General features: G+C 40.0%; 1 protein-coding gene across 1 annotated transcript in view; it reads left to right on the top strand.

Annotated features, from left to right (window-relative positions):
• Positions 1-21,982, top strand: part of LOC117425858 (myosin-11) — a 129,027-nt gene that overhangs the window by 88,026 nt on the left and 19,019 nt on the right. The window contains exons 16-28 of the mRNA XM_058993719.1: positions 7,714-7,860; positions 8,853-9,011; positions 9,323-9,406; positions 9,975-10,280; positions 10,823-10,990; positions 11,811-11,894; positions 13,581-13,748; positions 14,022-14,105; positions 15,438-15,605; positions 17,597-17,839; positions 18,363-18,593; positions 18,807-19,037; positions 20,763-20,885. Coding sequence (XP_058849702.1) covers positions 7,714-7,860; positions 8,853-9,011; positions 9,323-9,406; positions 9,975-10,280; positions 10,823-10,990; positions 11,811-11,894; positions 13,581-13,748; positions 14,022-14,105; positions 15,438-15,605; positions 17,597-17,839; positions 18,363-18,593; positions 18,807-19,037; positions 20,763-20,885 — 2,196 coding nt within the window. The remainder of the gene's footprint in view (positions 1-7,713; positions 7,861-8,852; positions 9,012-9,322; positions 9,407-9,974; positions 10,281-10,822; positions 10,991-11,810; positions 11,895-13,580; positions 13,749-14,021; positions 14,106-15,437; positions 15,606-17,596; positions 17,840-18,362; positions 18,594-18,806; positions 19,038-20,762; positions 20,886-21,982) is intronic.

Here is a 21,982-nt window from a genome sequence, read left to right as displayed (position 1 = left end):
TAAATCTCCTACAGTATGCTCTAAAATGGTTTATTCCGTGCTGATAATATGTGGGGGAAAAAAAAAATAGTTGTGCAGCTTTCTTAACTTAATAGCCTAGAAGTAAATGAGCGTGGTTAGTTGTACAGCCTTCTTCAAGAACGCATTTGCTTAGAAATAAGACTGAGCTGATCTATATAAACCCCTCTCTCTTATTCACACACACACACACACACACACACACACAGAGTGAACGCTTACACACAAAAAACCTTTACTTTAATCAATATTGTGTTCTGGCTGGAGAACACAGTGTCCTTAATAGGTCCTGCAGGTCTTCAAGTAAATGTAAACATGCAGATACACTCCATGGTGTGGAGTGGGTTGGGTGGGGGTTGACTACTGCCTGTACATACATAAATCAAATACAACTTTATTTGATGGAGTAGGCAGTCTGGGGCCTCCAGGTGGAGATTAAATCAGTATTCGGATGCAACACCAAAGGCTAACCATTATATAAACTTATCACTCTTAACCTTTTGTTACAAAAGGTTAAGAGTTGTAAGTTTATATAATGGTTAGCCTTTGGTGTTGCATCCGAATATATGTTATATTATATGTAATATGTATATATATTTTTTTGCACCTGTTTAATGCACTGAATCGCAGTGCATTAAACAGGCGATTCCTGATGTAAGAGGGGCACACTCCTGGAGGTATCAGAAACAGGGATTCATTTGATTATAGAAAGACATATACAGCTATGATCTATACTTTGCCAGCACTGTTTGGAAATAGCCAAGACGTACGTGCAGGAAGGGCTGTTTATATGCAAGGGATATATCTTGGGTAGGTTCAATAAAAAGAAAGGAGACGATAGAAAGAAGAAGAGTCTTTTATTAAAGTTGTTTTATTAAAAACAAATGCAAATAAAGGGGAGACTGGATTGGAAGGAAAGATGGAGGAGGCTGAGGAAGATGTCTGTGTGCTCTTTTTAATATATATATATTTTTTTGTACCATGTATTAACTAAATAGATGGCTCCCAACTTGAATTGCCTTTGCAGTCACTTATTCACCTCTGCCGTCTTCTCCTTCTCTCTCTCTCTCCTTCCTTCTGTCTCTCTCTCTCACCTTCACAAATGAAAGAGTGAGAGCAAGCGAGAGAGAAGGGAAGCATAATTACTTATTTTAGTCGAGTGCGGCAGAATGCCTTTTGCCAAATGACTCTAATTCCAAATGGTTAACAAGATTTTTCTCTTTAATAGAGCCGAATCCGTGTGACAGCAAATTGCTTTCCCATTTGCAGCCTTAATGGCTTTTCATACTTTGCACTCCCAATAAGCAGTAAACTCAGAAATTAATATTGCACGCTGTTATGATGCAAATGGGAGCAGAGGTAGGGGAGCGCTACCTTCATGCAAAAAGCCCTGATTAGATCAGTAATTGCTTCACTAGGATTTATTTATTTATTTATGTATTTGTTTTAAATTCTGCTATGTGCTACTCTTTCATGTAACAACATTTTTAAATTTAAGGGTAATAATTTCTGAGTTGTAAATAGCCAGAATTCCATTCTGTTCCTCATTGACACCGATTCTAGTGGGAAAGAGAGAGGTACAGCAGAGTGGTCAAGTGGTTAGACCTGAGGGTCTGGGAGGGAAGGCGGCAGTGTGGTATAATGGTTAAAGCTGAGGAACTGACAGGCAGCATTGTGTAGCGATCAGAGGTAGTTTGACCTGCTGTTTTTTAACTGGTATTTATATTTGCCCTGCAAAGTGGCACATCGCACATGGCTGTGTCAGTGGAGCTTGGCTCCATTGTAAACAGCTGAGATTATGCACAGGCAGTGAGTCAGCATAGATTGGCAGACCTGGGGGTGGGGGGGTGGGGGGGGGGGGTGATATGTTGCTTGCAAACTGATTTAAACCCAGGTCTCCATACATGTCATAAAAAGATAATGAATTAGATTACTACAACAACTAGCCCTGTACTGCATATACAACTTGCTATATATAATATATTAACATGCTGGAGACAACAATTTAAGAAGTGATTTACTGCCAGTTCGGTGTCTCTGAGAATTAATATCTTAAGTTTCTAAAAATGCAAATGATTCCCCTTAGTAATAAATATGATAAATGGCACCCCCTGCTTCTCTTTAACACTTTTTTCTCAAAAAGAACAAAATGAAGAAAAAATGTTACACACACAACTTCCCCTGCCTCAGATATACAAATAAAACACAGCAGCAGCAGCAGCAGTTGAGACATTGTTATTCTAAACTCGGACAAAAAATTTCAAATAAATTCAATTGAATAGACGACAATTGCTCGCAGCTATTGAGGTTAAGCGTCCTTTGGTCTACAGAGTATTAGCCTTACTTTATGCAGCGGGTTGGGTCACATGACCGCATACAATCTGCTTCTCTCTCCAAGTCTCCATGGCAACTGCTGATTTCTTTTACAGTACTTTCCCATTTCACCTGCCACTTTAGTAATTGGCTTGGAATTTTCAAGCATATAAAAAGAAAAGAAAGAAAGAGGAACATATTTATGAACTGAGCACTGAGTGAAATGATAGATGAGCAATTGTGCTGGAAAATTAAAATGGGGTCGCGAATAACCAGTAAAAAATATTTACATTTTAATGAGTGAGAATCAAATGTTAGCCAGTGTGCAGACCGACAAGGTTTCTTTATTGTCTTTATTGTGCCTTTTGTATTTTGGCAGCACTAAAATAAATACCATCAACACAAAACGATTGTTTTTTTTGTGAACTGTGGTTCCTAGATAAAGCGTATGCTTGTGTTGCCTGGGGTAATGAGCAAGCCTTCTCACCAGTGGTACCCAGAATGCTATCCATTTACAAAGAATGACAAACAACTTGGGGTGGGACAATTCTTGCCCATTAACCCCACTTAATTATCTATTTAACATTCATGCATGCAAATACATCCTAGCATGCATTTGGATGTATATTTGTTTGGCAACTATTCAGAATCCAGTTTGAATGCAAAAATAAAATTAAACTTGAATAAAGCTGAAGAATTTGGACTTGGGCAGCTTTCTAGCTGCATGCACAGGCTGTCACTCATCTGGTCAAGGTTTGTTAAATCAAATTTGAAATTAAAGTGCTTAGTGCTTTATTTTTTAATTGTTTTTAAAAGGCACATATGTTACTCCAGCTTCAAAGAAAAACACATGAAAGCACATGTAACGAATATAAACCCGCTTGCCCCAGTAATGATCTATAATCAAACTGATCAAAAGTAAGCTGTTTTGTCCCACTCATTAAAGTACTCTTGCCGTACAGAGCTAGGTTTGAGTGGGGCTGCAGGAAAGCCAAGTTGGCAGCAGGCATGTTAAATAAATCACAGCTGCTTTCGCTCCAGAACAATGTCTCTTAGCGTGAAACAGCAGGGCCCACACTTGCAGGGCAGTGCAGCTCCATGAAGGCTCCTGCTTAAGTGGGCCTTGCTTGGTCCTTTATTTGTGAAGAACAGGCTCTTAAGGACCTGCTATTTTAGTGTAGTAGTAAGACCCAACCCAGACCAGTGTTAGCCTCTGAAGTTTAAAAAAAGAGATCTCTTCAAGCTACAGGGACATGGCCAGGGTTGTATTGCTATTATACATTGAGATCTATTCAATGTATAATATTGTCTGCATCGGGTATTGGCATTAAGCAAATCAAATCGTTTGTGGGAGCTTCTTTAGCGTATTTCTGTCATTATTGTATTGTTTGTATTTTCTGTTTAACTTAAAGCTAAAAAAAAACCCAGTCTTGCTCACTACTATATAGAAACCTAATGTATACTAATAGAAACAAAATATAACTATCTATATTATTAAATAACCACGTTATTTGTATGGGGAATATATTTAAAAATCACTGCTGTTGTGGCCTTCTCTGACTTTTCAAAAGAGTCTTTCTTATTTTTTATATTTTTAGCCACGCCACATGGTATTCTATGCCTTGTAGCTCAAAGTTCATGCCCAAAGCATCGTATTCTAATACATGTTACATTTGTCATGCATAAAAACATACAATATTCACCACATTCAAAAATATTATTCAGACCGTATCAATTAAATAAATCACTCGTATCACACAATACATACCAAAAAAGAGTGTAAATTACAGATTCTTAAGTTATGCTTATTCTTACATTTTTAAAAGTCAGAAGAGTAGAATAGGAAATTAATATTTTTATATTCTTATGTGTGCTTCATTAACATTAACTATAAAATGAATTAGCTTTGATAATAGTTTGTATCCTATTCAAATCAAGAACCCTTTACCTTTGAATATAATATACAATACTGTGCTGTACTATAAACCTTATAGATAGGTGGATGGTAAGCCCAGTTTCTCTGATAATAATGCAGAAGAGCATTGCACAGAACATTCATAAACGTTCATAAAAAACTCTTTGTGTCAGTAAAGCAACACGATGTAGAAAAAATATTCTGCATTATTGCTGCTAATAACAAACATTTAAAAAATAAAACCTTAATATTGTGAATCAAAATCTGATAATCTATGCATACATAATTTAGACTTTGCTTATGGGGTCGTTTCCTAGTTGCAGATTTTTTTTTGTTTCTGTTCCCAAGAGGACACCTGTATTTTCAAAGTAAAGACCACTTAGAGACTGTGGCAAACCAGAGTGCCCCGTGAGTCAAAATCAGGAACCACTGTCCCAGCACAAAAACAAGACAAAAAAAAAAAAAACATACCTTGTCTCTCCTTGACAGACGCTCATCTCAAACTTAAAAGAACAAGCCTAAAAAACACCCTGTTAATTGCAAGCATTACAACAAGACCAAAGAACCTTACAGGTGTTTTTCATGCTTCTTGATCTTGATGACTTTGAGTTTTGTGATGTTTTAGTTGTACTGTTATGATCGCTATGTTAGCTACACCTCATGTATGTGCATTGCAAAGGCTTGCTCATGGTGCCCTCTCACCAAGAGACCTAACAGAAAATAGCCCACATATTCCCTTCAGAAAATAGCCCACATATTCCCTTCAGACATTTGCTACATTTTAGATGAAAAAAGAAATGTTAAATAAATGGTAGTAGAAAAGTTACTCCTTGCTGTATAAAAACGCTCTATGTCTAAAGGAAGGGTCCCAAGATATACAGTAATTGTTCTTTCCTTGTTCCTACCTTCCTACTATAAATGATGAACAGTACATTTTTGTGGCAGAAAACTGATTTATAAAGTACAATAATAATTGAATAAGTGTTTAATTTGTAAGGAATTGGTGATTACTTCATTGGAACTCAATTGAAAGCAATTTTGCTGTGGAGTGTGATCAATGTGATCTAACAGCAAACAAACCACTGACTCTTAATATAGTCTGAGCTTGCCACATAAGAAGGGGTGTTGCTGGCTCAGTTTTTATCCACTACCTCTGGAGGTGCCATCCAGTAGATGCAAAACCAGGTCCTGTCTAATCAGGGGACAGGATAATAATGGGTCAGTAATCGTCCCTTGGGGAAAACACCACCAGATTACTAGAGTCACTACACAGCAGTATTTAGATCTGCTGCTCTTTAGAAGATTAAATTAAATATAGTTATAATATAAATAATAGTAGTAGCAATGATACAAAATAAAATCCACCCCTGTTTTCACCCTGCATAACGACTCCAAAAATACACTTAAAAAACCTAATATGCTCAGTTGCAGATCTGCAAAGCTCCCTGTTGTTTATACAGCGTGATGAGTCTCACTTCTGACAAGGATTAAAAATGACTTAAAATAACAAGGAAAAAAAACCTCCCTGACGTGAAAAGGCTTTAAAGAAATGTGCTTAATGATTAGATGTCTTGTCTAGTTCCCCGTCTGTGAAAATGGATTTTGATCAGTAGCTACGAAAAAAAAAAAAAAGTGCTTTCATATTGCAGTTTGCCATTTGTATAGAACTACAGTTTTAATATTTAACACAATCCTGTTACAGAAAATAAGTAGGGGCTCATAGACCCCAGAAATAACTTGAGTCTGTTTTAAATATTTAATGCCAGTTTTGTGTCATTGCTATTTATAGTGCCATTTATATTGACCTATTGAGGAGGGTGGAAAAAAACTACTTGATTTCACACAGCCTTAAAAAAAAAACACTGGTTACAAAGTATGGAACAGGAGGATATTAGAATGAAACCACTTGATTTCCATACTCAATTCTCCTTAAAATATACAGCGCTGCTAGGACTTCAGATTGAAAAATAGGATCATTAAGGTAACGTAGTTTCGAGCACATGTGGGCATAACTCAAATCCGGACAGTCTCAGCACCAGATCAGCAGTGTAAGCCCAATCACACACACTCCTCATTGGTGCCGTGACCTTTTCTTTGCTTAATTGTGCAATAATACCCAACGGGGTTGGCATTACCAAACATTACTGACCAGTCAAAAACGCCTTATCCACTTGTCCATTAAACGTGCAATAGGCTCTTCCACCGACAGTGTCATGACTAGCAGCCATGTCTCCTACCCCCCCTTGGGCCCCCAGCCTTAACGTTCGGAATAGATCTTTATTTACAGCACAGAACTCGGAAACAGCTGGTCAATCCATTTAGCCTTAGGCCACTGATTTGTTCGTATTTACTACAACACCAGAATGAAAAGCCAGGGTATTTTTCCTCTCTCTTTCCTATTGATCCAACGCTTAGAAAATCTGCTCTGCTGTCTAAACACTATTGATTCCTCTTCTCCACTGTGAGTTCCCGCAGAAGTGTATAAAGGGACTGGATGAATTGAAATTTCATTTCCGACAACTTGTTCCTGTTATTTTTACCCTTTTTCGATGGGGGAAAAAACATGCGCTGGCGGGCTGTCGCTCGATTCTGCTCAATAGCAGCCTGCTGGTGAAATCGCAAGACTCACTGTATTCTGAAGCCAAGCGTCATAGAAACCCTTTCTATTGGCTGAGCTGCTCTAGCTAACCAAGACTGAGGAACTGTCTTTATGAAACATCTCCTATTATCTATTCTATTATTATATTTTATTATTATTAGTAGTAGTCGTAGTAGTAGTAATAATTCCTTATTACTTCCTTAAAATGTTTTAAATTGATAAAGTAACTATTCTTGAATACAGCCACTTCCTATCTTTAACATGCTTACTATTCACAAGGCAGAATATCAGTATATATTATCAATGATAACAGGTGACTTTGTCATGCATTAATCAGAGAATCCTTTTTTAAAAGCTTGGGGTCGCCAACAACTATAAGGTCGCCTTTTTTAAAAGCTTGGGGTCGCTAGCAACTACAAACTGTAAAACCCTAACCCCTGGCTTTTTTTTATCGTTCTCATAATGGACTCCCAAGCCAACTATTTTCCCATATATTATCATATAAGGGGATATGTACAGTTGAACCTGTCTCTTGTAATATTGGATTGCTGGTTTAGTGAGAAGATAACTCAACTCCCAGTGTCTGCGCATCGAGATGGGTTCACTGTCTCAATAGTGAGAGAAACTTGATTTTATGTGTTTAAAATTTCAAAAGGCAAATTGCACCATTTTTGTAAAAGACGAATACAAGTCAAGGATCTTTACTCCAAATTGTTGTTTGCGTAGTTTTTTTCAGAAAGGAATCCTAGCCCTTAATGTTAACTCATTTCAGGGGATTTCCGAGTTTTCACTTTAATCCTTTCTTTGAGCTTTGATTATTTTTTTTTTTTTTTACATTTTGTACGTATCGGAACACTTCTCCACCCAGGCCTCAGAGAAGAACTCCCAGCTCCAACAGCTACAGAGTGTCTATGAAGAGCTGCAGGGGCAAGCAAGCCAGAGAGAGCGAGAGGTGACTGTGCTGAAGAGCCAGTTGGACCAGCAGCATGAGGAGTTGCACAGCGCCACCCTCAGGGTACAGTCCACAACTACAATCACAATAAAAACTTTTCTAATGCTGTAGGTTCAAATAGTGATTTATCAACTTTCTGAACTATGATATACCATAGCCTGCACAAAACCAGCTATTTCTATAAAGAGCAATGAAAAACAACCTAAAACATGTTTATAGTTTGACTTTCCACAATCCGACCTTGCAATTGTCAGATCCACTTAGAATTCCTGGGTAAATAAGAGTCAATGAATGAATAAATACAATTTAAAAAACCAATGCAACTTGTAAAATACCCAATATGGGTGTTTCAAGGATGTTAACAGAAGACCTTTGTCATTTATTTATAAATGACAAAGAAAAAGCTGCTTTGGCAGAATTTCATGAGAATGTAGAAACATTTATTTTTCTGCCTTATTACAATTTTATAGACCAACCCCCCCCCCCCTTCAAAAACACAGACAGAACCCTATTGCAGTCCCTGTAAACCTCTCAATCTGAATTGCATATCAGCCCCTGTACTGGGGAGCAATAAACAGCATTAAGACAAATTGCAGCGCAGTTTGACAGAAATTGGGAAATGACATTTAGAAAATGTTGCTGGGGTGAAAATTATAATATATAAATCTGCGTCTGGGGCTCCTGGACACGAAGGGAGGTGTCAGAAATGAGAGTTTACCATTTGAGTAGCGCTATATCTTTACATCATAGCAATCAACGAGGTCTGGCTGCTAGAGATGTGTGGCATGGTGGTTCGATCTGAGGGAGTGAGGCAGAGTTGGGGAATCCCTATAACATTTATAAAATTGTTTTGAATGAAATGCAGTTGAGGTTGTATTTGCTTAGGCCTATTCCATGCTGAAAAAAAATGTAATTAGCAATTGATATTTGCCTTAATGAAAAAGCTTAGAATTAGCCACGCTCACTCGTTTTGAAGTCTAAAAATTGACTGCTGACCTGTAACACTACTGTTTGGACCTTGAATCCCTAACCATGGTGTGTGTGTGTGAGTATAGTGTGTGCAGCATGAGCAAGAAGTGATAGAGCTGCGGGAGGAGAGATGGAGACTGGAACAGCTGTGTGGAGAGCTGGAGGGGGAGGCTGAGCAACTGCAGGCACAGCTGGAAAGAGAGAGCCAGGCTCTGGAGAGAGAGAAAGAGGAGCTACAGAGGGAGGTGAGTCACTGGAGTAGGTAGACAGAAATCCCGTGATAAATGAGAAACCAATCTCATTTTAAATGGGTAGCCTGGATTTTCTGTACACAACCTAGTATCTGTGAGACTTGAAGTCTGGCTAAAATCTGGTTCTTAAATGTTCAACCCTTCATTAGCATTAGTGCCTATGTTCAGCCCCTTCCCTGACAGTGGTGAATGTTCATTATTGATCAGTCTTAAGGAATGTCACTGATTTGGTGTCTCTGGTGGTCTCTGGTTTTGGCGAGTATACTGTATGAACCTGATGATTTTGTGTTTTGTTTTTACTGCAGTTAAAGCAGAGAGGAGAAGTGATTGAGAAGCTGACGAAGGAACAGAAGAGCCTGCAGGACAAAGTTAAAGCTTCCGAACACAAGGTGTTTGTCAAGCTGCTATTGATTTAGTGCTGTGTGCTGTTTGAAAGCTGTCCCTGCGAATCTCTTGCTGTTGTTGAGAACTTATTTTTAGTAGCAGTGGCGGGATGCCCCCCGTAGGGGATTTGATCTGAAAACAGTTCAGGAAAGTAGGAGGGTCTGTATCACAGTGGTTGATAGGAGGAGGGAAATGTAATAACTAATATATGGAACTCCTACCAGCTTGGATAAAATAAGTGCTCCTTTAGTCCACCTGGTAGAGTCCTTGCTTTGGCATGTGAGGGTCATGAGTTTAAATCTCTCGTGCAAGTAGTGGACCTCTTACAGATGACTAAACAGATGTTTTAGTGGATTGAGCAACGTCTGCGTTATTTCCATTTATTGGCAACATTCATCAAATTTTCCACAAGTTCTATATATGTATTTTAAATTAAGGCAATTTTTAGGCATTTTTGCTAACAGCGGCATTCTCAGTGTGTGTGGTCGTATGTTTGTTTGAATGTATGGCATCAAAAAATGACTTGTAAAGCGCACTGTATTTTCCTAATGGCTATTTTTGCTCTATTTGCAGTTGGAGTTAAGTGCTGGGAAGGTGACGCTACTGCAGAGGCAGCTGGACTCAGCGGGCCGGGCCCGAGAGGAGGAGAGCAGCGAGCGGAACTGGGAGCTGTGGGAGTGGAAGGAGCGACAAAGGGAGGCCGACCAGAAGTTAGTCCTCCGAGACGAGGCGCTGGGAGAGCTGCGGGCTGAGCTAGCAGAGACCCAGCGCGCTCGGGACACTGCAGAGAGGGGAGCACGGCTTCAGGAGGACACAGCCAGGAGTCTTGGGGCTGAGAGCAAGAGCCTGAAGGACAAACTGGGAGAGCTACAGGCCAAGGTGACTCTCACCACATCCAACACAGACCTGCCCAGAGAACCCCCACAGACCTAAAGAACCAGAATTTCAATTATGCCTCAAACCTGCTTGGCCAAGAGGTTATTGATTGGTCATTAGACAAGGCAGTAGGGACCATTAATGTGACCAAAAGGTTAGGCAAGGTAGGCGAACTTAACAAAAAAAATTGCATTGTCAATCCCTTGGTTGGTCTCAAATTCTATGGCTTTAAATCATCATACTTTTTCACAATTTGATTTTAAAACATGATATTTGGAAGTAATAGGAGTTAAGGGGTTTCACCTTAAGGGAACCTTCTTAACTTATAGGATATGTGGTCCATCTCATGACAAACGGCCTCCATGACTGGATTCTAATTATATGAGTTATAGAGGGCTGTATATGGTTAGTTAATAAGCAAGAAAATAGAGTCCAAGAAAGACTGTAACTCTGTAAATAGCTGAGTAGTTTAAGTTTAATAAAGAATGCTATCTCTGTATATTCTGAGTTTCCTCCCACCGTGCTTTTGATCCCTGTTCCCTTAGCTGTCTCAGAGAGAGGAGAGTCTGACTGCCTCAGGTCTGGAGGCAAGCTCACTGAGAGGGAGGCTGCAAACTCAGCTTCATGAGACAGAGGCTCTCCGGAATCAACTGCACAGCTCCCAGGATGCATTGCAGCACGTCACCAAGGAGCTGAGAGAGGCAGACGAGCAGGTAGACACTGTCACGCCAACCACAGCGGCATCTAATGCAGAGTAACAGAATTTTATAATGCTTATTTTTTTTAGATACATTTTTCTTACTTGTACTGTACAAGCTTCCTTGAGAAGGGTGCATATGACCATGACCTCTGACCCTATGTGACTCTCACATATGTCATATGACAGCAATATGGCAAACACCAAACTCTTTGAGGTACAGTATAGCCTTTACAATTTGTACACAAAATTCTGTCTGTCAGGTTTATTTTATGGGTATGGGTTTATGGGTATCCTATAATTAGGGCTTCTAGTTTTCGGGTTTTATTTTTGATCACATGATGTCCCTTTAAACATATTTTGAGCCGATTCGTTTTCTTAATTAAACACTAATTACCAAAGGAAGCTGGGTTTTTTTTTACCCTCATATCTTGATTGGGTTCACAAACGACATGCATTGATATCTCATCTGATTCTATTTGAACCTGCATTTCGTTCTGGCTCTAATCGCCGAATTCAACTTATTAATTTCCACTGAGTTAGTTTCTAGTAGTGCGTCGCTAATTTAAACAATCTGGTATTCAGTTAAGGCTTAACAACTATTAATTCAGTTTTAAAGGGAGGGAGAGAGATGGAAAATAAAATCTGAAAACTAGAAGTCCTACCTACAATAAAAAATATCTATCCAGACGCTAGGTAACAAAGCCACTGTCAGTGTGCTTGAACTTGGCCAAATAAGGTACAGAACTGTATTCTACGATTTTCTGTGTCAAGTTAGAATCTGGGTATTTGTATAATTACTGGTACTCATTTCAGTTTTTCATTTTTTGATGTAGATTTCTCAGAGAGAGGAGAAGATAGATGAAATACAGAGTGATCTGACTCAGCTTCAGCAGCAGTATTCCACCTGCTACAACCAGGCAAGTTCGCTTCTCAGGACAAACCATACCAAAAGTATTTTGACTGAAAATACAAAAATACTGTATAACAGCTAAATATTCTGTAAATGAAAATGAATCCTTGACTCACTGCGCACCAGCGACCCCTGTGGCTGACCGGGCGCCTGCAGGCCAGACATAATTGGCGATTCCAAAAAAAAAAAAAAAAAAAAAAAGGGGGTTTTAATAATAAATTAAACAACAAAATTGCACCATTTGAACCAGCCTATTCAGACATATACATTGACTGTTTGTGTTTTATTATTATTATTTATTAGTAGTAGTATTAGTATTATTAGTAGTAGAACTATGAACTTAAAATTCAACTTCAAGTTTTGTTTTTTGTTTTTTTTCAAGTTTTGTCCCCTTGGGAAACCTTAAGTTCCATTTCAGCACTTCTACTTTCATTGAAGAAGGCTGGTTGCACAATTATTTTAAATAGTTATGAAATGATTAATATTCTGGGCTTAATTTAATGACTTTAAATTTTTGGTGTAATTAATGTAATTAAAATGATTCGCTTATAGCACACTAAATATTAATTACAAATCCAACCATTGTCTCTTGAATGCAGCACTGCCCTTCTTAGAGTCTGACATGCCCCTGCCTCAGGCACACAGACTGTGTGCTTTTTTTTATGTGAGCATGAAAGCAGTGCAGATTTTAAATACAAATGAGTTCTTGGTTGAATCAAAAACCAGAACTGCATTCTTGTGAAACTGAAATGGGGAGTAGGTCATGAAACTGCATCACAGTGTCTCCAAATTCTCTAGAATGTGGTAAATGATGAGGCAGAATGGCTTTGGGTTCATATCGGTGCCTGGAAAACTATCCAGTTCAGTGAGGAAAGAGCTACACTGATAGAGTTCCTACTTCAGCTGGCAGCTTCAACCCAGCTGGGCTGTTTAAACCACTTGTCAGAGTGTCAGGTCAAGGAGCACTGCCAAAAGTACATTAGAGTTGTCTAGACGTGCTGAAAAAACAATGACAGAGCAGGGCAATCCTGCTTAAGCCTTCTTTAACCGGGACGCCCCTTTGAGATGAAACTCATTTTTACAAAGCAGAAGTACCTTGTCATGTAAACAAAATACAGCATCTTCAACAGTACATATACAGGGGTCACAGTCAGCAAGACCACATGTCTGCCAGGCATTTGAAAAGGAGGGGACCTTGGTTCACAGCTGTTTCTGTATCCCTCAAAAGTCAAGCACTCACCACTAACTTTCCAGAAGGAATTTAGTAACCATTGATAGTGGTCATGCATCCCTCCAATACAATCTAAACACTTGCTAGTCCTGGTGGCCTATTTATATTACTGCGGCAGGGGTTGCTCTACGATTCGATTTTCTTTTTATAATTCATTATTTTTCTGGTTTGTTAAAAAGTTATTTCGGGATTCTTGAAACATGTACTGTAATTACAGGTGTTGGTTTGAGTAGTAACTCTGTAAATATATATACACACGCCACAGGTCCTGCACATGTGTTGAGTGAATGTCAGTCTTCACTTTTCCAGTTCTCCAGTGAGCTTCCTCCTATCCAGCTGATTGGGGTTTTCTAATTGTGTGTGCTTAACAGTTCAGAGTTTGTTTTCTTACTGAGTTTGCTGTGTAAGCCACACGTTCCTTCACAGCCGGGCTGATTTGTTAATGACTCTCCCTGTTCTCAGCTGGTGCAGGAGGAGCAGAGCACTGCCAGAGTGAAGGCAGAGCTGTGTGAAGCAGGAGAGGAGCAAGACAGGCTGTCAGAGCGGATATCACAACTCACTGCAGAGAAACAGAGGCTGCATGCTGAACTGGAGGTGCTCACTGAGAAACACAGGGCTACACAGCAGCAGGTAACCTGACCACTATACAAACACCACCCCAATCGCCTTACCATAACCCTGACATATACATAACCATGACACAGACAACTTTTTTGTGCTAAATTGTACCCCTCATATAAAGTTTAGGCCATGAAAAAAATCTAATTGATTTGAGCAACTAGAGAAGGATACATGGCATTATGCCACCTAACATTTGTTGGCTCTTAGACTGTCCGAAGTTCTAGAAGGCATTGTCTCGAGAATTCTAGAAGGCAATTATAATCTTGTGCATCTCACTTCCAGGTTGGCAGCAGGGACCAGACAGTCTTGAAACTCACAACGGAACTGAAAACAGTCGAGGAGAAGTTGAGAGCATCACAAGATGAGGTGAGGGGGGCTTCTCCTTTATTCCTTTATTATTCACTTTACAACCTGAATGGCACTGAATTCAAAATATTGCCATCCTATAACTGACTAGTCAGTTTGCCACGATACAATACAAACTAAGAGCATTATCACAATTTAAACATTCACAACTTGAGGATTGATGGATTTATAGCATTAAAGTGCACAGCCTGTTATCTATTATTCTTAATATAACAGCATATTTGGTATTACTAACTTCAGTAGCCAAAAATCAGATTTTTTGCAGCCCCAGTATTTTGGACTAGAAAGTAAAATGTCAATATTACAAAATGTTAAACAATTGGCTATGCTGCTATGTTAACTCCCACAGTATATGCAGTTTGCCTGCTTTTAAACTTACAAGAAAATGGTGTAAACTTTACACTGAGGTTAGCCAAAAAATAAAAACAGTGGTTTGAGGTTATTTTCGCTGGATATAAAAGCAGAATGTCCTTGTGAGCGGTTACTCTTATTGCTGTTTGGGAGGGTCCCTGGTTTCAGTAAACAGTACAGCACTGTCACTGCAATGCATAAGGAATGTTTTGAGTTCCTTTGAAGTTTTTTTTTTTTGGGGGGGGGGGGTGTTGGTGAATGATGCATCTGAACCTGCTACAGTTGCTGTTATATCATTATATCATTAGCATGCAGCCCCGTTATCTGCTGAATGCTTATGAGTGCGGGCGAAATGTTTGTCATGTTATTTATTTATGCCAGCCTCTCAATTATTCATTTGTTTATTTATTCATGGCAGAACTAACTGCAATTCGAAAATACATTTTTGCTGAAGGGCATGTCCCCGTCTCCGTCCCCACAAATGGAAGGTGGACAGCACTTCAGGCTTGTTAATAATTGCTTTATGTGGCATTTCCTTCGACTCACAGAGAGCTGTCATTTTAATATGAGTGGACGGGTGAAGAGAGAGAAGGAAAGAGAGAGGAACACGACTCTGAGAATTAGTTTTTTTTTTTTTTTTTTTGCCTGATTCTTTTCAAACACATACACTTAGGAGAATCAATGCATTTGGTACTATTGAGCCCAATCCTAAATCCTGGTCCAGAAGATTCAAGCCCATGTATCTATGAATAAAGCTCATGTTATGGTGTCTCGAGCCTGTGTCCCAGTGATTCAAGTCCCGAGTCCTGGTCCAGGATGTTGAGTCTAAATCAAGTGTTTCAAAATATACACCAGCCTGTTTTGAGCTGATACTTGAGCTTCATTAGAACTACCCAGCCTTTTTTCAGTGTTTACTTACTTCACACGTGTCTGCTAAGGATGATGTGTCTGTGTGTGTTAACTTTGCCGTGTGTTTTGCAGCTAGGAGTGCAGGTTTCGGAGGTGCAGAGTCTGACGGGGAAGGTGAGAGCATTGCAGAGCGATCTCAGGAGCCTACAGGATATCCTGAGTGACAGAGAGGCAGCCATGAGTGAGAAGGAGCAGAACGTAACCCACCTTCAACAAGAGAGGCAACTCCTGATTCAGCAGGTAGAGTGGCTTTCACAGTGGCAATCAAAACCACAGCAATGTGTTCTGAAAGCCTACTATATACACTACCTTACAATGGTTTTTGGAGGGAGTTTATGATATTCTGTTATTTTGTCACTTCCCCTCCTTGCTAACCTGCTTGCCTCACTTCCAGTAGGACTTTATAAACTGCATCTGAAGTGCTTTGTTGCTTTGTTACAGTATAGAAAGCAAAACACTGAGCCGATATTGTCAACCATAAATACAACTATTTTTAAAACAGTCTGGCAGTTCATCTATATTGTGGAAACTTGGTTATAAAATAAGGCAAACGTTTCAAAAAGACTTTGGAAAGACTTCTCATCAAAACGTTGGTCTAATTAAAATTAGTTAAAACCATCAGGGTCACTACACCTTTACAATTGAGTTGGTTATAACATATTTCGTGGTGAGCCTAAATACCCCAGAAACTGATTTAGCTGCAATTTTAGCACAAGATTTAGCTGCAGTTTCGTGTGTGTGTGTGTGTGTGTGTGTCTGTGTGTGTGTTAAAGGGAGGGGGTTGCTAGGTTTTTATTAACGCTGTTTCATGCCGGCCACAAAAACTCTTAATTTTGATTGATGACTCTGTTTATCTTCACCACCCCCCATCCCCCCCTCCCCCTCCCCAAACCCCCATATTATGAAAATGATATTAGAAACAAAATGAGATTTGAAATTTCATGTTTGACAAGCGCGGTGATGAAAGGTTTTCATTGCAGGGCCTGATCCATGGAAATTGCATGCTAATAATATTGCTGGCCGAGTGGTACTTGGAAATTAATCAGAGTGGCAGAGGAGGAGAGAGAGAGGCAGCATAGAAAGCAGCTCCATCCCAGAATCTCATCATAAACAGCCATGGGGTGTTTCTGTGTGATGAGGTTGTGAGAGAAATGGGAGTTAGAAAATTATACCGCACCTTATCGCTGATTGATGCAGTAATTTATGCAGCTGTGCAGCATGCGGCTTTAATACAGATTAGATTTTTATTTTCCTATCACTTTCCTGTTCTGTAAGGAAAGTGCTGTTTTTTTTTGTTTGTTTAGATACTGTAGAAGCAATTTGCATTACCATGTGCAGTAATGTTGTAATACTGTGTAAATCCCTTTTATTGCGGTCAAGGGATTAGTGACTTGTTCTTGATTTCAACCAAAAACAGCCTCTGTTTCCTGGCAGAGAAGTTATGGTCATGTTTTTTTTTTTAATCATGAATCAATGTTAATGTAGCATACAGAATTAATAGGAAGTGTGGAATGTGTGATGGATAATGTATGTTTTCTTCAAATTAATTCAATTGCAACTCATGTCTTTCTACAGTTGTTTTACTGACACATTTTATGAAGTGTTACCTTTAAAATAAATAGCCTTGTATCCGCGAGCCGCTCTTTAATAAAGCATTACATACTGTAGCGCAATATGCTGAAGCAGTCACACTTTTTTTAGTTTGGTCATTTTTAACAATCAGTTAATACACATTTTTTAACTTCTGAAAAAGGTAAGCTAAAACTGTTCAGTAAGCAATTCATTACAACTCAAAGTCAATTATATTGAAATGGGGTTTACAGATGTTTTACTACAGTTTTGTTTTGCAAGTGACACTTTCTTTTATTGTATTATACTTTTTTTGTTAGTTTTAAAAAACGTTCCATAAGTTTTATTAGATCTGCGTGTACAATATAGTGAAACACCTCCGAAAGTTAATCAAAAGACCCTCAAATCTGTGTTAAATCATTGCACTTTGGAGCTACCAGCTGATATAAAAAAGATCATGCATTAAGTTATGTGATATGGTGGAATATGGATTAACTTCAGTTGTTCATGTTTTATTCTGTTTGTATTACAGAATGCTGGGAGGGTGGGGGGCATTGTCTCAGATAATCAGTAATTCAGAGTTACTGTGGTTTGGTTGGGTGTGTGTTATCTGGTTGCTGGTGATGAGTTTGTCTGTGCTGTGTGATTGTGTGTGTTTTCAGACTGAGTGCCAGGAGGGGGCGCTGTCTCAGCTGTACAGTGAGCTGCGGTGCTGCCAGTCTCAGCGGGAGGAGGAGGTCCAGCAGCTGGAAGCGGAGGTGTCTCGTCTGCAGGCCGAGCTGGACTTGTGTAGTCAGGAGCAGCAAGACACAATGACCCGACTGCAGCAGTACCGGGCCACTGTGGAGATGCTCAGCTCTGACCTGGAGGTGGCCCATCGGCTGCAGCAGGAGGTGCGGGAGGAGGTAAGGAGCATTGCATTCCCATCCCCTTGTCTGGCAAGATTTCCCATTTACTCAACACTCAACAGGAACAGTTGTTTTCATCGTATGAAACACATTTCTTTCGACAGTGTTGTATTACTGACACTTGTTATGAAGTACTTATAACTGAACACTCAGATTATTTGTTATCTGTTATCAACCCATTCTTATTCACTTTTCCTGCCTCTGTATTCGCAAGATCTGTCTTTCTTTGTCTTGATATTGCCAAAACTTCTAGCAAACAAAGTCATGTAGACAAAGATTCCAGCTACTCAGTACACTGGTGACAGCATTAGCCAAAACGTCTGTTACTTGACTTAGTTTCTTACAAGTTTTACCTTTAAGTATTCCTAGTCTCTATCTGTCCGTATGGTCAGTATCTTTTTAAATGAGTCTTCCTCTTTCCTTCCTTGCACTTCATCACCAATCCAATAGCATTGTCATCCACTATCCAGCAGTGTTCCCACATGCGCTGGGTCAGTATTTAACTTGTTCCCATTCCCAGGTGGCGCAGTGTGAGTCCCGCTTGCGTGCTCAGGATTTGGAGGTGGTGCGGCTGCGTGGGAGCCTGCAGGAGGTGGAGTCTCGGTATGCAAAGGCTGAGGCGCACGGTCAATCCCTCTCAGACTCCTTGGATGTTTACAAGCAGAAGTACCAGGCGTGTCTGAGCAAGGTGTCCTCACTGGAGAGTGGGCTGCAGAGCAGGGAGGATGAGCTGAGGGAGGCCAGCACACAGGTCAGCACACACACTGGCGATTCATGGAGGTTCAGAAACAAGAAAATATATAAAATACCGATATATTGGATTTACTGCTAAGTAGTACATTAAAGTGTTCATATGCAAATAATGGATCACAGGAAATCTGCCCCAAACTTTTAATATCCTTTTAGAGTAGCAGGTGTTCCCTTCTTTCGTCTTTCGCCACTGAACGTTTTTTCCTTCCCTCAGGTGTCAGAGCGCGACAATGAGATCCTGCGGCTACGTGCCGAGGCCCTGGTCTTGCGGAGGGATATGGAGTCGCGCTGTGCCCAGCTGGAGAGTGGTGATGAGGCCATCGAGACACTGAGCCAGGAGCTGAGAGAGACGCAGAGTGAGCTGGAGAGCAGCCGGAAACACGCAAGAGAGTGCGAGGAAGTGATCTCTACACTGAGAGAAAGGACTGCGGCGCTGCAAGCACGGGTACGAACACAGCCTGTTTATTAGAGCTGAGATACATGGAGGAACCTGTGTGGCCTAGTGTTGAGAGCTGACTCACTAGCAGGATGGAGTGTGGTCTAGAAGTTAAAGCTGAGATATTGGTGCTATTTAGTGTATGGAGCAGAAAGACATGGAGGGAGGAGTGTGGGTCAGTGGTTAGAGCAGAGGGACTGGGATAGAGCAGTGTGAACCACTGGGAGGGCGGCATTGTGGACTATTTTACAGCTAAGCCACTGGATGGATGCGGTTGGTTGGTTTTGAGCAAAGTGCCATTCCGCTCGACTGCCTGCCTGCTGCCTGCTCACCTGCTCACAGACACGTCACTTATCGACAGCAGGCTCCACTGCAGGATCGGAGGTCCATTAGAGACACGAAGGCACTCGGTTGTAAACCAGCCTTATTGATCCCCTTCCTGTTTGTCCTGTTAGCACAGCCAGGGGGCTGCAAAAAGAAGCCTTGGTTTGTTTGTGTTTATTTTTATATATTTTTTTAAATGGTGTGTTTTTTCAGAGTTAGCAATCATGTAGTAGGCACAGTGCAAGTCTCATCTGTATTCCTCTGTAGTTCTGACTTAAAGAACAGAAGACAGCCTGCCTGTGCCAAATTCTGCTCAGTGGTGTGATTATTGTGGTTTTGTGACCTACTGATACCTGCTGAGGTTCCCTGTTGCTGTATTTACCAAGAGCAGATTCAAATTCAGATCCACTGTGTTTCAGCAGCAGCTAATTGTTTTGTTTTTCATGTATCTGTATACATTATGTTTTTTTTTTTCCTTACTAATATACCGGATCTGCATTGCACATTGGTATTGGACACTTGTAATATTTGCTCCTTGCATTCACCCCCCTGAATGTCTGAATAAGGGGATAGCTGGTGCAGTGGCTAGCCCTGCATTTAAATTGCAGTATTTCTGCAAAACTGTAAAAAAGTAGTTTTAAAAACAGATTGACTGAACTACCCCCTCACGCCTTAAGGGAAGCTCCCGTTGCCACTGTTTTGCTATCTGGTGATAAATAGAGAGGACTGTTCTCAGTCTGCAGTGATTTCATGAGCAACAAAAGTCATCACAAAGAAAGATTTGAAATGATACATGTTTATTTTAAAAAGGGTATGTGTAGATACCTTCCTGACGGAATCTGCAGCGCAGAAGCACACTGCAGTCAGAGGGAGTCAGGAAGGTTGCTCAAGTGGAAGAGAATCCCATAAGATATTAAACCTGTGGTTGATGGCTGACTGGTTTGGCTTTCTCCTCGGGTAGATTTGGGCTGAGGTTTTTCTTTGATTGATTGATTGAAAAAAAACGTAACAGTGATTTTATGAAGAAATGTTATTATTATTTAAACAAATAAATACCTTATGAGGAATATAAATAACCTTCTATCCATAACTTCAAAATGCTAAAAATAGATACTACTTTAAAAAAATTAAGTCCAGTGCCTTAATCAATGTACTGTTTTAATTTTTTTTTTTTTATGGCACTAGCTGAAATGTTTGTCTTGACTTAGCTTCATAGAAATGTTACCTAGTACAATACTAACCGTGGTACATCACCTTTTGAACTAAACAAGCGTGTACCTCCATCATGTTCAATTGTAAACCTAATGCACTCTGCCAGCCCTTAACAACCTTAAATATGTAAACGCTACAGTATTGTTAAAACTGCATGCTACATGAGGCTGTAGGTTGACAACTCTGTGTTTGTTGCAGGCAGAGGAGCAGGAGGAAGCCGCAGTGAAGATCCAGGCTGATTTCTCAGTGTACCGTGCAACACACGCACGCTCTGACTCAGAGTACGACACACAGCTTACACACATCGAGCAGCTCAAACAGGTACTGAGATTTCCAATTCCCTTTGCTGCTCTAATACAGGGGCTTTATGCTAGGCACGATGCTGCTACCTTTCTCAGTGCAGCCCAGGGCTCTCAAACCGCAGAGATACTCAAACCTTCTTTACTAAAGCTCAGCGCTCTAGTTATTCAGCTCTTAGGTGTTTCTGCGTATTTCTGTATATATGTATATGGGTGGATGGGTCTGCAGTTACATTATGTACCCATGGCTAACAACAACAATGTGCAATGTTAAATAAAATAAATATCAGTTTTGTGCATTCACAATTACATGACGCAGAAAGCTTGTTATCAGACCAAATACTATATGTCAATGTGCGTGTGTTTTTTTTTATTTTTTTTTATTAGAGTGTAGCAGATCAATCTGTCAGTGTGTTGACAAGTAGAAGTGTCAGTTGAAGTGCTAGTTTCACAGCTGGGACGGCGGGCTGTGTGGCAGTGATTTACAGCCCTGCTCAGCGTGCCGCCCGCTGCCCTGCAAGCCCCAGCTCTGTAAATCCGCAGATTGATTACCTGCAGCCCTCGCCGCCGCCAAAACCGCCATGTTCTTGCAACCTTTTAACGCTGTTTTATAGACGGTTAGAGCAGCTCGTTTTGCTATTTATTCATTTGTAAGTGGTCATGAAATATAGATTCGTCTTGATGGTTTGTCAACATTGGAGCTGTGAAACAGCGGCCTAGTGACATCTCGTTATTTTAATGGCCGGAGGAGGAGGGGAGATTTATTGCTGGTTTTTATTTTCGTCACCTTCTGAAGCAGACTGGAGTATCAGTTTTCAAATAGTTTTAATTGTATTAGAGTATTCTTTTATTTATTTATTTATTTATTTATTTATTTATTTATTTCCAGAATAATGTGTTACAGATAATAGCGCAGCTTCCTATGCTTTACCTGAGTCAAAGTTAAAATAAAAAAAAACCCAAAGGAATAGGGCCGTCTAGTGGTTATCTCTGTCAAAGTTCTCTTAAACTAAAATGTCCATTCTAAAATGATGTCTCGACATGCCCACCTAAGGCATTTCATTGAGTGCTATGCTTCATAATGCATTAGTATTCAAATTTCTATGGCGTCACCCTTTG

This window comes from Acipenser ruthenus, chromosome 20 (assembly GCF_902713425.1).
Source record: "Acipenser ruthenus chromosome 20, fAciRut3.2 maternal haplotype, whole genome shotgun sequence".
Lineage (NCBI taxonomy): Eukaryota > Metazoa > Chordata > Actinopteri > Acipenseriformes > Acipenseridae > Acipenser > Acipenser ruthenus.
Note: the sequence above shows the minus strand (reverse complement) of the source record. Positions and strands in the feature narration are given on the sequence as shown.